The following is a 16,863-nucleotide window of genomic DNA, read 5'->3' as shown; positions in this document are numbered from 1 at the left end:
ACTCATCAGACCTATCTTTGAATATAATGACCCCTTTGGTATGTACCCATCTGGGGCACATCCAACAACTGGAAAACCCACAGAGGATCCTCACTAAAATAATACAAACATATATAACGTCCTATGCAGACTACCTTAAAATCCTATATCAGTATTCTGCCTCTTACAGGCTATTAATGGGAGATCTATGCCTGGCATACACGGCATTTTAAGATCTCACTTTGATGGATCTCATTCATATCCACAAAACAAATATCACAAGAATTACCTATTCTAAAGTCATACAATTTGTGTGTGATATAAATAGGACCTGCTGGAGAGAAAGGTATGTATTCCAGAGACTACTCTTTCTATGGAACAGGCTTCCCATTCATGTGAAGCAGAGCTCCTCCCTAACCCAATACAAGTGCAACTTGGACAACTGCATGAAGAACTGTAAATTCATCCTTGTATGGCACCTATGTCTCTAGTGGACACAAGTAGCTTGTAAATCATCTCCCAGGTCTCTGCTTGTAAATTTTTCATCATCCTAGCCCCTACTTACACTAGCAATGGTACCAGAAGTTATCAGAGATTTAGAATGCATGGATAGAATTAAAAAGGCCCCAGTGGTCATTAGCCTTGTACACACCTTTGAACCTGTGAAACTATAAGATAAGATAAGAATGGTTTTACCCTATATACTCGAAATGCTGAAATGTCGAATTTCAGCATTTCGAGCACATGAAGCCGAAACCATCACAAAAGCGAAACCTCACAAAACCGAAATCACAAACCCGAACACACAACATACACTACTCCACACACAAACTGCAATACCTACACCACAAAAAACGTCAACACAACAAAACACCACACAGACACATACCTACACTAAAGAAATGCAGGGGGGCAAGCCCCTCTGCACACCCCTTGTCGTGGGCTGAGCCCCCCACACCCCCCTACTTATATATACTAACAGTAACAAACAGAACACTCACACCCAGACATTCCACAGTCCCTCGCACACACATACACAAACATCAACACATCCAACAATCACACACTCATACGTTAACCTAGCTACTCTAACCCACGCACACAACTTAACAATAAAGTAACACATACTAAAACTCCCACCCAAAAACTTTAAAAACAGTCACTTACCTTACACTACACGGAAACCCATACACCACATCCGGGTTTAGGCGCCTAGGCAGCGGGACATTTCCCTGTGAAACATTTTGGCTGGGGACACATGGCTGAAGTGACATTCAGCTGCAGAGAAATATGGCTGTTTGTTTTCCCCCTGTGAATTTGGTTATTGAAGTTGTAGGTATGACAACCCATTCTTCTCTTTGCCCACAGGGAATTTGCAAACAGCCATATTTCTCTGCAGCTGAATGTCACTTCAGCCATGTGTCCCCAGCCAAAATGTTTCAGGAATGTCAGCTAGGTGCCTGAAGTGAAACCGAAAAGAACATATAACAGAAAACTCTGTGACTGCTGCAGTAGTGTTACTTTGCAAATGTCATTAATTTCTCTGACTGCATGGTATATTTACTACAGTAAATCTGGTAGAGGGAACAGTAGGTTGGTCATGACTGAAGAGATTTGCCATACATAGCTAGTGTTTTGTAGCAGTGAATGTATTGGACCCATATTCTTATTTTTCTTGAGTTTTCGGAAATGTATTTATTGTGATTGCACATGTAAATAAAGAGACCAACAAGGTTGTTCTTAGTGAATAAGTACACAGAACACTGAAAATTCCTTTGATTACTCATTTTGAGTTTCACAGAACTATAAACATGAAGAATGCTGTAACTGTTTCCATAACACTATACAAAAGAAAAAAATAAATAACAAAAGATTAACTTTTCTGATTTTACTGCTTCTAAAATATGCCTCTATAGTTGCCTTTTCCCTTTCACTCAAATACTATATATTTTTGCCATTCACATGCACACACACACGCACACACACACACACACACACACACACACACACACACACACACACACACACACACATACATACACATACACATCAGCTTCTTAAAATGTGTTCCATGATCAAGGTAGCAAAGTGTACAAATTCACGTGTACCTCAAAGACGAAGGCATGCTGCTGTTTATGATCTACATGATTAGTCCAAAATTAAAAACATAAACAGCATTTCAAATAAGTAGCCTGACTCAGAAACACCATGTAAATTAGTTCCAACTGTTAACTCAACCTGCATGCAGACCGTGATTCACAAAGGATTGCCAACATTGTATTTGTGCAGCAATGCTTCTTGTGTATGTATTCTGTTAGCATGTCTCGTTTGACCTGGGTCTCATATCCAGTATCTGCCTGGATGCAGTTATTCAGAAACAGCTTTGGCAGTACATATACAGCAAATGGGAAAGGAACCAGCTGTGAGTGTGTATGACTGTAATTTCTTCCTGTGCTGCAGGGATTAGTATCTACAGACACATTTTCACATGTCAGAAAAAGATAGGGAGACCATGGTTCAATTTATTTTAAGCCACTAAGCCAGAGAATCAAAGTGCATTTTTATTTATTTATTTATTTATCCTTTGCTAACTGGGTTGGTCCCACTAGGCTAGTAGCCTCCTTTCATGGGGGACCTGAGGTGGTGTTTATACTACTTGGAGAAATTTGGGCAGGGCATCAGGGACCTTCCGCTAATCTTTTGATAGGTACCGTGGGATCTTTTACATTCAGCTAAGCTACCACCAACTCATGGAGATGGGGCTTTAGTTTAACATTTCATATGAAGGATGACATTCTCAGGAGTGTGGCACACCCCCAAATGCTGCACTGTAGTGTCAGCAAGTGATCTACCTGGTGTGGGAAAAGAACCCACAGCCCTCTGCTTCAAAGGTGAGTGTGCTACTTGTTGTATCACTGACACTGCACTAAGTAATGTCCTATTTACGGATAGCTTTTATCACATGAAAGTGTATTGGTCATGTCTGCAAGGTTTTTGCTTATAAAATAATTACCTTTCCTGTTGTACTTCTCAATATAAAGGTCCAAGTAATTTTGGCAAAAATGAAGATTATAGTGTGCTATTTGATTTTTTTCTAGGTTGACTGATTACTCAGTTTTTCTCTATAACCACATCCACAAATGTGTCATGATAAGTTTTGAGTAATGATTTCCATAGAGCTGCAAAGTATTATGGGCAATCAAAAATAACTTTCCTCTACAGATGAGATGTTCCTCGTTTACTTTGTGGTTTCAATACTACATCATCATGTGTTATTTTTCATTGTGAGGTGTTCAAATCAGTAAGAAACATTCAAAGATGCCTTATTTATAGTATCTTTGTTTATTCCTATATGGTAAATAAACTTATTAATAAGTGTAGCTTTAAAATAAAACTATTCTGCCATACTCACCTTTTGCCACACTCCAAATGGAACAATGTTAATATTTGTTAATGTTACTCCACTTCTATTCAGGTACCAGAATACGGGCCTGGATGTATTTCCCACATAAATTGGAATATCAGCCTTTTTCTTGGACACCTTCTCCAAAGTATAGTAGCTAGAAATAAGCAACGTAATACATTATTTTGTATGATTCTGTTCCAGATTATTCATGTGTGATATGTAAATGAACAGTAATATATTCAAGGCAGATTTTATCCAATGAATGGTACAGCTGTATGTTATCTTTGCTCACATTATGGTTATATGTACACCTTTAGAAGAAGGAATTCGAAAAATTCCTGTATACCAAAATATTTCAAATAGTCAAAGAGGCAATGTAAAAAACTGCACATGTGATATGCATATAAATTGTAACATTCTCCAAGCAGATTTTTATTCAGTGCATTTATGCAGTGTATATTGGCTTTGCTTACCATTTTATTATACACACACACACACACACACACACACACACACACATACATCTATCTCTCTCTCTATATATGTGTATATATATATATATATATATATATATATATATATATATATATATATATATAAAAAACACAAACACATACTTGATCTGAACATCATATTGTTTCACATTTCAGCTCAGCCACATAAATATGTAACTACTAGTATGTGGCATGCTGTTATGGACAGCTGCAGATAGCAACCAGCTTTCTTTGCTAAAAACATGGCATAGTAGTGGACAACACAAGTATGTGGACAAATAAGAATCAGTACCCACAAAATGGGGTCACAGCAAGCATTACAATGGATGCTTTACCATCTACATTGAACAGCCCCCAAAGAAATCCTCACAAATGTAAGCTATTTCACAATATACAGTGGCAAGAGCACTATAGTCATGTACATAAAAACACAGACATAAAATGTGATACAGTCTAGCAGATGTGATATAATATAGCAATAAGTGATGAGTGGGTATTGTATATTGAAAATTTACCCACGGGTGGTGTGGTTTAATCATGAGGGTGAAGGCTGCAAAGGCTTAACATGTATTAATAGAAGAAATGCCAGTCAGACTTCAGTAACCAGACTTTTTTCTATTGGCATATGTTCAGTTTACAACAGACATGCTGGTTGGGCTGACCAAGCAGCGTGCACATTTTTGAATATTAATGAGGTACCATTGTATGATATATATGTGGGCATACCTTGGTATTAGGCAACTACACTATCTCCTTATGAAGAGGTAATAATCTGATATATGTGCATGTCTCAGAATACTACAGACTCATATGGCATATTGGCACCATATTTACCTCTCCAATACTGTACATCACTAATGGGCCTCATTAAAATGCAATGTTTCAGAATCTTATTCTGTGCAAAATGTTTATCTTGCTACAGACTGATAGCATGGTAAAGGTACATGGTATCATATGAAGTTTCAGTTCTCACAAACACTTGCTGAGCCAAGAGTATTTGCTGAACCTTACAAGTTTTGCAGAGCTTGATGGCTATATTGATGTAGAGGGATGGATCTTTAAGAATAACCCAGACTGTGGTTTATTAAGCAGTCCATGCAAATCTAGGACCTAGTTGGGGAAGGAAATATAGGTTTATGAGTGCTCACCAGTATCTGATGGAAGGAATAATGACATTAAGCTGGAGTGTGGCAGGTGGTGATTGTGGTCCTGGGCCTTGGTCAAGACTGAAACCATGAATGGCATCTGGACTACGTGAATGGGCAGTCCATGAGGGGTTATTGCCACTTTTGGGGATGAGGGTGGGGGCATACCTAAAGAGATGCATCCATCCACAACTACTTTTTCTATTTTTACACATGGGGTGTCACTTCAGCACAGATAATCATCTGGAGCCAAGTTTTACAACACCAGGTGGCTAGCCTTGCCATGGTAGTTCTTCCACACCACACACTTGCATGCACACTCATACTTATGGCCATTTTAATGTGTCCAATCCACTTACTGCATGTCTTTGGAATGTGGGAGGAGACCAGAGCACCCAGAGGAAAGTAACGCAAACACAGGGACAAGGAGTATCCACACAGAAGGCACCCTAGCCAAGAATTGAACCAGGAAACATCTTGCTGTGAGGAGACAGCACTATCCACTTGAGCATTTCCTTTTGGTGTGTTTTTACACTGAAGAACAGATCATCCGTCTTATGGCAGATGGTGTTTGCCTACTCTTCATGAGTGTGGAATCAGTCCAGAAGAGCTCAAAATGTAGTCATCTACTAGGCAGGGTGCACAGGAGTTAGTATTTAGTTTCATTTCTGTTTCTATAAATTAGGCACGTTTGCATGGAACTGCTTACTGCTCAGTGGTGGTTGGCAGTGCCCTGTACAGATGCAAGTGCTTGGACAATAACATTTACCTATATAACTAGTATTAGGACTGTAACCTGTAACTTCGTGAGGCATTCCACAAAGTTAAGCTTAGAGCATCTGTAGCTTGTGTGTCCAATAGCAATAATATCATATCTATTTGTTGTCTCTAACCCTAGAGACCACCTTCGGAGACCTCTGTATAATCCAGTCAACAAATCATAGTGGTCTACCCTAATACAGGTCCAGATAAAATGGTTATGCAATTTCCAAATGTCTCTGTAGCCAGTTTTGTAGAAATGGGCATCCTGATATGATATAGCACTTGTTTCATTTTCACAGACAATCTTTTAAACCTTGAAACTAACACAGTTTATGAGAAATGTACATACACAATTTCCTTGGAGAAAAAAAATCTCACTTACAAAGAAGGTTAAAAAGAACACACAAACTACCTCCAGCACACATAGTGTCCACCACACAGACATAGACAATCTTATACTGAGGCACTAAAATGCAAACTTTCCAAATGTCAAAGACCTCCTAAGCCTACAAACAGCAACACCTATCTCAGCAGTCTCTAAAGCACACACTAAAAACAACACCAAACAGCATACATATGTCTACTCCCAATGGGCCCACAAGAATGAATCCCATAGTGCAAGCAAACACTTTACGCAGAACGCTTGCCATAGGGGACTCCATTGTACAACACACAGATGCCCCAGTCACTAGACTGGACAAGAAGATGATAATGATTAGTTGCTTATCAGAACCCAGGATCCACCAGGTTATGCATGCTCTCAAGTCAATGTGCTACTGGTACCAGTATGTTCTATCATAATCCATGTGGGTATAAATAACCAGAGACATACCTCTTTTGACTATATGAACAGAGACATTATGTATCTCTCTGAATATGTGTTTCAGACAGGTACCTTATATTGAGCGGCATCCTACCTTCACCACGGATGATGCCACAGTATGAACAAAAATTGACTGACTTTAACAATTGGCTTAGATTCTGGTGTCATTGCAGGGGCTCCAAGAAACAAACCAAATGGCTCAAAAACTTGTAAACAATAATAAAAATAAAATAAGCAAGCCACCAAGGCAGTATTAGTGTGAAACACAAATTATTTTACTTAAAACCGAAATAATGCTATACAAAAACATTACCTTGCTGGTTCAACTTAACCAGTCTATTCAGAGACTGACTTCTGTTGTGATGGAAGGAAGAGCGACAAGAGTATCTACCAATACCCTGACTGACTCACAAGCTGAACTGTTCACTCTGCATTCCCCATTGGCTCAGGTATCAATGAGGACCACCCCTGCGACTATGAGGCTAGATAGAGTTAATACAGACCTGAATGAATGATTTACAGCGTTTGAAGCAGATTTTTTCAATGAAAATGCTGTTTCCAATCAAGGAATGTCATTAAAAATGCAGTTAAGCACCTTTGACAAGCTTTGTAGAAAGGACAGAACACTTTAACTAGACAACGCATTTTAAACAAATCAGTTGTTCTTAAACAAGTCTCCAAAGTTGTACGAGTCTGGAAACAGCCTTTGGAGATTGAGGCGGGGTCCTCTGCTTTTCGAGAACTTGTGACTTTATTTGATAAACAAGGTTTTGAAATGATGGACATCATTATCAGAAACAACAACAGTAAGTTGGCTCTTTTGAAAAATGAGATTTCAGTTTTAAATCAAAGTATTATTTAAGATTTACTTTTTCAGCAATACAAATTTAAGTATGAGAATGTTCTTAAAGACATTAATAACTTTGTAAAAGAAAACAGTTTGAGAAAGCAACATAAGCTTGATAGAGACAGGGCTGGTTATTCAAATAATCAATCTTACCTAGGGAGAAGACAGCCCCAGGGAAATGTTTATGAGAATAGTCCTTAAAATAATAACAAAAACATCCAGAACAACAGTTCTGATGGTAAAAGGGGGTTTAAGAACACCAGGGGGGACAATGATTATTCTTTTCAGGAGGGTCAACAACTAAGGAGGTCCAAGAGACTGAAAAAATCAAGGGAAACAGACCCCCTGGGGCAGGCAGAATTGCAATGTTCAGAGCAACAGGAACAACAATTACTTCAACAGAGGACAATAACAGGGTTGGAGGAGAGACTTTCATTGACTGAGTTATTTAATGCAACTGCTATTTCTGACCAAGACTTACTGAATGTAGATGAAAATGATTGTTCTTATGTAGCAATTGAATGTAATATTCTGGAAAGTGATGTTTTTTATATTTATAACTACAGTGATGTTATTGTTAGTGAAGGACATTTCAATTTCTTTAAAAAAGGGATATTTTTTGTACCTAATTATAAGACTGACATTGCAAATGGTTTGATTAACTTAAAACTGCATACTAGAAAATTGAATCTCAGTTTATATTTCAAAAACAGTAATAAAGGCGTGGATAAGAACTTGGTGGCCAAACATAAGAGCGTATTCACCCCCCCAGTCACCCACTTATAGTGTCCTTTGAGAAATTATGTGAACAACAATTTAGAAAAATAGTCAAAGAGACCAGATATAACACCAACAATCTTACGAGAGGTGAAGCCACTATTTTGAATGAATTGGAAGGAAACAAAATGTATCACCTAATGAAACCAGACAAGGGTGGGGGTAGTTATTATGTCTCACATAGATTACAGCTCCAAAATGTTTGAAATTTTGAATGACACTACAACTTATAATAGGACTTCAAGAAACACTGTTAATAGAGCTTATGCCAGGATTGATTTTTTTTTATCTGTTGCTCTATTTCAAAATGAAGTGGAAATTGTGGACATAAAATATTTAACAGTTGAGAAACCAAGAGCACCAGTAATCTTTGGAATACCAAAGATTCATAAAAATATGTGCAAACCCCCCATTTAGACTGATAGTAGGAGCCTGAGGTTCTAAAATTGAACCAACAGCAACATATATAGACAAATGGGCAAGTTTAGTGATAAGTGAGGTGCAACATATACTCAAAGACTCATGGCACTGTTTGGAATTACTAAGACAAATAAATACAGAAAGCTTGAATTTTTGTTTCCTAACTGTGGTTGTGGTTAACCTGTTTTCAGTAATTCTCCATAATGAAGGGTTAGATTTTTTCAGGGAAAGTTTGATGGATAGCAAATCAATAGATCAGTCTAAGATCAATTAATTAGTTGGACTCATGGAAGTGGTCTTGACTAACAACTTTATGATTTTTGAAGGTGAATTCTATCATCAGGAAGCAGGAGTGGCTATGGGGGCCAAATGTGCCTCTAGCTTTGCAAATCAGGTTCTCCTAGAATGGCAGAGAAAATATGTTTTTTCCTCTGCCTTTATGGCCAATGTATTGTTGTATATGAGATTTCTGGATGACATACTAATTTTATGGTGAGGAGAGGAACATGTGATGAACGACTTCATAAAATGCATTAATGGCACAACCACTTTCCTTGAGTTCACATATAAATGGCATTGTGACAAGATAGAATTTTTAGATATTGAGTTGACTAAGGACGTTGCTGGGGGCACCTTGGCTAGTAGTATCCACAGAAAAGAAACCTATTCTGATATGTTATTGCACTACAACAGTTGCCACCCCTTCCATCAGAGGAAGGGTATAATAAAAGACCAAATGGTCAGGTTATCTAGGATCATTAGTAGCGATGAATATTTAAAAAAGAGATCTATATATTAATTGGAATGTTCTGAAACAGAGGCTACCCCTTACGTCTTTTGTTGAAAGTAAAGCGATAAGTTATGCTTAAAAGAAAAACTACATTTAAGCCTATTTTAAAAGCAGGTCTAAACACTAATAGAACTAACATGGCCAAGCCAGACACAAATGTTCTGGTATTACAATACAATACAGAAACATCAAACTTGGTATCAAGTGTTAATAGTATATGGGAAACTCATTTTGACAATGAAATGAAGGAAACATTGGGGCATAAACCTAAGGCTGTGTACAGTAGAGGGCGTAATATAAAGAATATTCTTGAAAGTGCCAATAGAAAACAAAGCAAGCACAGGTCACTGATGTATAAATGTGATGCTTGCAAGACCTGTACAAATATTAATGATGGTACAAATGTCTTTATAGGAAGTTTTGAACATAATATAGGATGCCCGGGTAGGTGCAACTGCAACACCACTATGGTGGTTTATTTAGCTACATGCTTATCATGCCCTGGTTTCTATGTAGGTAAGACCAAAACAAGGCTACGGGATCACATTACTGAGCACTTTAGAGACATTAAAAATAAAAAAAATGAACAATGCTTTATACGTTCACACTCTAAAATGTCCCAACTATAAGAGATTCTAATTCTTTTTCATTGATATAGTACAGAGTGACCCCCCCCCCAGGGGTGGGGATGATGAATTAGAATTAGAAGCCACAGAAACTAAATGGCAACTGAGATTCAATGCTTGTGAAAGCCAGGTTTAAATGACTAATGTACAATAGCTCCCTTTATGAAGAAAAAGGCAGCAGAGGTTTAATTTCAAGTGTACTGTGACAACACTTATTTGACTGCAACTAACAGTCTAATTATGTTCTGCACTTTAAAGTTCATTTTTAACAGTGTTTTATACTTTTATGTTTATTATTACTATCAACACTAATATTTTTATTTTGAATGTATTGACTATTGAGGTTTGTAGTATGTTATTTTCTAAGTTACATATCCAGGGGAAGTATGCCTTTAAGTTTAGTCAGGGTAATTTCACTGATGCAAGCAAAATCATGAATAATTGCTTAAGTAATCTGAGTATATAAAGGAAGTTACATCATAACTGAATGACGTTGAAGAAGCCAATTCATGTTTCTTGGCGAAAGCGCTTAACTGGGTATACTTTAACAGCATTTTAACAGTATTTTATGTTAAATAAATTTGTGTTTCATGCAAATACTGCCTTGGTGGCTCACTTTTTTTATTTTTATTGTTTACAAGTCATTCCCGGGTGATTCAGTATTTGTCAGCGTGGGAGGACATGGTTAACAGATCACATTGCTTTGTCATGGATGGTCTGTACCTGTTCCTCCTGGGCTTCTGGATATTGGCTAAATTGTTAGCCCCCCACCCCCAGGAGACTTCTTTAGGCAAGGCCAAAGTGACAAAACTATCAACTTAGCAAATAAAACTCAAAGGAGCCCAAAGATGTTACTGCTCAATGCTAGAGTCATAACAAGAACCTCCAGACCCTAGAATCTCTTCTTACTCTTGGGAGTATAATCATCGGTGTCGTTATTGAGATGTGGTTTTAAAGTCACAGAAAGTATTCCTGCAGTGTAAGGATCCAATGTCTTCCACACATTTAAACCCTGAGCTGCACATACAGGGAATAACCTCTAGGGGGCTTGATCTACATTAGAAACAAATATACCCCCAAGTTGTTTAAACAGGATGATGCCCTGGAGTTCATCTACGTGCAAATCACCATTGATAAAGTCCCTTATTATATCCTAGTAAGCTATAGGTCACCAGCTATGCCCCAAGAATTCCACAACTCATACCTAGACCTGCTGGATGCTCTCACCATCCAGCCAAATCCTCTATTCATGGGAGATTTCAACTATCCCTCCAGAGACTGGGAAACATACACTGCCTCCAACTTGCAGGCACAATGTTTCCTGGACTTTATTAATACAAATACCCTTGACCAGATAATGCAAACTCCAGTCAGAGGTTCAAATGTTTTGGACCTAGTACTCACTCATCATTGTGGGAGAGCACTGCACTTCCTCATGACACATCCACACTGGTGAAGCCAAATCACAAAACCATCTCCTCTGAAACAAAAATCTACATGGGAAAACTAGCAAAACCTAAAAAATCCCCTAAAAACAGTTAGGAACTATTCTACTGCAAACTACATCCTATTAAGTTTCACAAAAAATGTACAACCATGTAGATGGCTGCATAGAGGCTGTTGTACATGCCAGAAGTATGCCCAAAACAAATCCCAAATACAAACCACACTGGTGGAATCATAACCTTAGCAGGATATATAACAAAAGAAAACATGCCATAGCCAAAATCAGAAACAGCAACTCTTATAATGGCAAGAGCTCACTACTTAAACTAAACAGGAAACTAAGAGGAGTAGTTAAATGCAAGAAGGTGAATTACAAGATCAAGATAATCTGTCCTGCTAAAGACAACCACAAGGACTTCTACTTCTATGTCCTTAAAGGTATTACACAACAGTGTATTGAACTGGTATTAGATGGTACCATCCTCACCTAGAAGAGTGATTATACTGAATCTGCTGGCTGACAAATTTAGCTCTAACTTCACCCCCTATTCTCCCCCTCCTCCACCCATGAAATCCCTACTAACATAACCCCCATTATTAGTAGCAAAGTTCCGAGTAGATGATGGCAACACTTGCTAAGGCCAAAACCACAGCCTAATTGGGAGCAGACAATATCTTGGGTTGCAACCTAAATAGTTTGAAACATGACCTATCAGGAACACTTGAGCCACTTTTTAACTACAGCCACAGAACAGGCTATGTACCACATGAATGAAGGCTACAACAGTTATCCCTCTTTACAAGGTTGGACCATCGACTGACTCTGGAAACTACAGACTAATTTGTCTGACTAGTCTAATATGCAAAGCCATGGAATGAATTATTTATGGAAATGGTCAACAAAGACATTGGCAAATTAAAGACATTGGACACATCCTAGTGTGGCTTTGTCAAAGGAAAGTTATGCCTACTTAACCTGATAGGCTTCTATGAGAGGGTCACTAAGGCAATGTATGATGGAAAAATGGTGCATACCACCTACTTAGACCTCGCTAATGCATACACTACAATACCTCACTCTAGTGTTTTTGATAAACTCACTGAACTAAGCAGAAATCCCTGCATAACTTGCTGGTTTGACAGCTGGCTCACACATAGGACCCAAGATGTCAGGATTGGTGAGACCACCTCTACCAAGAGACCAGCCACTAGTGGGGTACCTCCGGGCTTAGTGCTGTGCCTCTCCTGTTTGGCATCTTCTCAGAAGTAAAAGCTAATGTCAAGGACCTCTGGTTTACCAGGTTTGCAGATGACTGCAAATTAGGAGCCATCATATATTCCCCAATGACACTAACACCCTGTAAGAGGGTTTAACACAGACAAATGACCGATGCCAAAACCACAGATTAAAACTCAATGCCAAGAAGTGTATTATAGTGCATTTTGGAAAAAAATCCACCCATGTTGATAAGACACACCTAAGAGTTGACCCAGTAGTCAGAGATATTGGAACATATGCAGACAGTAATTTGGCCATTGACTAACATGAAGCAGAGGTAGTAACAAAATCATTCTATGTCACCCAGCTTATAAGTAAGGGTATGATATCCAGGTCCAGAGAAGTTTTAGTACCACTTTACTCAGCCCTTATTAGACACATCATCAAGTACAATACCCTCTTCAGCATGTACCTGACCAAGCATATGTATAGTTGGAATGCCCACAGTTTCATAGGTTCATAGGTATTTACTAGGCTAAAGACCACAAAGGCCTCCCTATGCCTAGTCATGCATCCCAAATCCCTGACAAGTTCAGGTACCCTTGATAACTGTAAGCAGGGGCTTGGGAGATGAAACATATACAGGCAGGGACCTGGGAGATGAACCATCCATAGGCTACCTGTGTCCATTACAGAAATAGACCCCAAACCAGAGATGAATTTCCTGCTCCCCATCTAGTTGTCCAAGTTGCACTTTAATTGAGTTAGGGAAGAACTCTCCTTCACATGAATAGGAAGCCTGTTCTAGAGAAGGGGTAGTCTCTGGGATACATACCTGTCTCTCCAGCAGGTCCTATTTATATCATAGGCAAGGTATAATTCTTCAGAAAGGGTAATTCTGGTGCTGTTTGTTTTGTGGATATGCAGAAGGTCCATCAGAGTGGGGGTCTGTCAATGCCTTGTATTCCAGGCATAGATCTCCCCTCAAAAGCCCGTAGGAGACAGAATTCAGGGATAGGCCTTGAGGCAGTCTGTCTAGGACATGCTACTTATGCTCTGTATTCATTTAGAGAGAAACCTCTGTGGATGTTCCAGTTGTTGAATATGCCTGGTTAGGTACATACCAAAGGGGACATTGTAATGAATGACAGTTTGATGAATGCCAAATACAGAAGAGCAATGACCTCCTTGGACTTAGATGACATACCTTTGCTTATAAGTTACACAACATAGAATGATTTCCTCAGTACTGTAGATACATGATGGTCAAAGGCTAGATTAGTCTATGTGTGTCCCAAGTCCCTAACTATTGGGTCAACTCTTAGGGGTGTTTTGCCAATATGATAGTTACCAGGAGTGGATGACTTCCAAAATGATACTATTATGCATTCCTTGGCATTTAGTTTTAGTCCATGGCTCTGACACCAGTTATTTGTCTGTGCCAGCCCTTTCTGGAGAACATTTGTATCAGTGGGGGATTCTATGACTGCTCCTAATTTGAAATCTTCTGCAAATTTTGTCAGCCAGAGGCCTTGAAATTGGCCCTCTTTTCAGAGAAGAAAATCCCAAAAAGGAGCAGTCCCAGGATTAATTCCTGAGGGATTCCACTTGTGAATGGCATCTTTGTAGAGGTGGACTCCCCAATTCTAACTTCCTGGGTCCTGTCTGTGAGCCAGTTGGCTATCCACCAGGTGACATAAGGGTTTATACCTATCCTCTTAAGTTTGTCAACAATGTCAGAGTGGCGTATTGTGTCAAATGCGTTGGTCAGGCCAAGGTAGGCAATGTGAACCATTTTGACCCATTCCACTGCTTTGCTGACCTTCTCAAAGAAGTCCACTAGATTCAGTAGGCATGACCTGCCCTTGTTGAAACAAATTGGGTTTGGACCAATGTCTGGAAGATTCCTATGTCATTATTGATCAACTCCATGATAATTTTTTCCATGGCTTTGCATATCAGACAAATGAAACTTACAGGTCAGTAGTTTCCAGGGTCTGTAGATGGCCCAGCTTTATGCAAATGGATGACTGTTGCTGTACTCCATTTGTGCAGCTAGTTTGGAAGCTACAGTTATATAGCAATTCCAGAGGGCCTGATAGGTCCTTTCATTCTATTTTGAAGGCATCCTGAGATGTTGTCTACGCGCATTGATGTAGTGCACTTAGGGGAAGTTATATTTGATGTTATTTTATGAGGGAAGGTTGAGGGGAAGAAAGGGGTAAAACTGGAGATGAATTTGTCAGCCAGTAGGTTTGCTATATCTTCTGGCTCAGTATAGGTGGTTCCACTTACAATGAGCTCTACACAAATTGTGTAATGCCTTTGAAGTTGCAGACATAGCTAAAGAATGCCTTGTGGTTGTCCTTGGCATGGGAGGCAAAATTTACCTAAAATTTGGCTTGGTAGACTTTGTCTTCTGAGTTTTTTTGTTTAGTTTGATGAGAATGCTTTCATCCTGCTGGGTGCTAAACCTCCTAATTTTTGACATGATTTTCTTCCTTCTGTTACACAGATTATTTATGCTGTGATTCCACCAGGATGGATTGTTTTTCTAGTTAGTTTTGTACTTCTTCCTGGTGGATACAGCTGCCTCTATGCAGCTATTATCATGCTTGTATAGGATTTCTGTGAAACGTTTAGCATAGGCAGCAGTGTTCTAGGGGTTTATGATGGCTTGAAATTTTGCCAGGTGTCACTTAATAGTAGGAAGTTAACCTTAGAGTGCTTCCTGAATATTCTAGGGATAGCTGGGGATAGCTGGAGTTCCAGTTTATATTTTTACTTCAAAGGAGACAATTTTGTAGTCTGACCTTATCAGAGAAAACATTACATCTCATATTAATGAGGACCAGATCCAGTATGTTTGCACCCCTGGTTGGTATATTGACAGTCTGGGCCAGGGAGTTTGTGTTTACCAAATCCAGGAATATCTGTGTCAGTACATTTGTTGTTGCGTATGATTCCCAGTTAATAGTGAGGTAATTAAAGTCACCCATAAATATGGTATTGGGTTGGATGGTAAGTGTTTCCAATAAGTTTAAATGCATGGTGTGAGTTTCCTGGGTCAGAGGGAGGACCTGCAGCTTGCAAGTAAGTGGTATATGATTTTGAGTATGGTCATTTGAATGCGGAAAAGCTCAAGTACATTGTCCTGTATGAACAGTCTTTAGGTATATTTATTTTTGATGTAAACTGACACACCTCCATTTTTAGTCCTTGTCTATGTAGTAGTTGGTTTGAATATGTGGCAGGCATTATAGCCTTCAACTGCCTGTCCACAGCTTTAAACCATGTCTCAGTGACTGCACAGGTGTCAGCACTCTCTATGGTGAGGAGAGCTTGTAGGGAGTCGAGTTTTTTGTTTAGACTCCTAGCATTGAGCAGTAACACCTTTAGATTTTATTTGTTCCTCATCAAGAGAATACAAGGTAGTAACACATTGTCCTATACAGATCACCTTAAAGCCCTATCTCTATACTCAGTTTCTGATAAGTTCAGTGGTGGTGAAAAAAAGCGCTTAAACTTCTGGTTTTAAGACATTAAAAAGGTTTGGATTTACCCTTGCAGGATTTATTTTGCATTTTTGGATTTACAGTATGCTGGTGTGGAGCATGGCCTTCGTTTGTTCTATACTCAGTCTCCTACAGGTTACTGAGGGGTGAGCTATGTCTGGCTTATAAGGCATCCTCAGATCCAGCCCTGATGGACATTATGTACATCTGCAAAATAAATAGGACAGGAAACACTTGGTCTAAGGATTTAAACTTTGCTTATGACATAATTAAGACATGCTGGCTAGAACGATATGTGTTTTAAAGCATCATCGTGCTCTGGAATTGGCTTCCCATCCACATGAAACAGAGTCTATCCCTAATCCTATTCAAATGCAACTTGACCATTGGATGGGAAATTGAAAAATGCCCCTTCTCAGTCTGGCCTTCATGTCTCTGATAGACAGAAGCTGACAGTAAATATTCCCCTAACTAACACACACCCCTCACTAAACCTTTAGCAACCTCCTAACTAACATACCCCAGCAAATAGACACACATGCTACATGGGGACACAGTTGGGTTGGGTTGTGTGGCTAGACTTATAAAGGCCTTGGTTGTTGTTAGCCTAGGGT

The 16,863-nt window shown here is 39.0% G+C and overlaps 1 protein-coding gene across 1 annotated transcript in view; it reads right to left on the bottom strand.

The window, feature by feature from the left end:
* The window catches only part of LOC122801694 (cytidine monophosphate-N-acetylneuraminic acid hydroxylase-like), a 700,032-nt gene that overhangs the window by 528,587 nt on the left and 154,582 nt on the right, over positions 1-16,863 (bottom strand). The window contains exon 5 of the mRNA XM_044071206.1: positions 3,392-3,539. Coding sequence (XP_043927141.1) covers positions 3,392-3,539 — 148 coding nt within the window. The remainder of the gene's footprint in view (positions 1-3,391; positions 3,540-16,863) is intronic.

Source organism: Protopterus annectens, chromosome 5.part0, assembly GCF_019279795.1.
Source record: "Protopterus annectens isolate FY-2018-M chromosome 5.part0, PAN1.0, whole genome shotgun sequence".
In the NCBI taxonomy this organism is placed as follows: domain Eukaryota; kingdom Metazoa; phylum Chordata; order Ceratodontiformes; family Protopteridae; genus Protopterus; species Protopterus annectens.
Note: the sequence above shows the minus strand (reverse complement) of the source record. Positions and strands in the feature narration are given on the sequence as shown.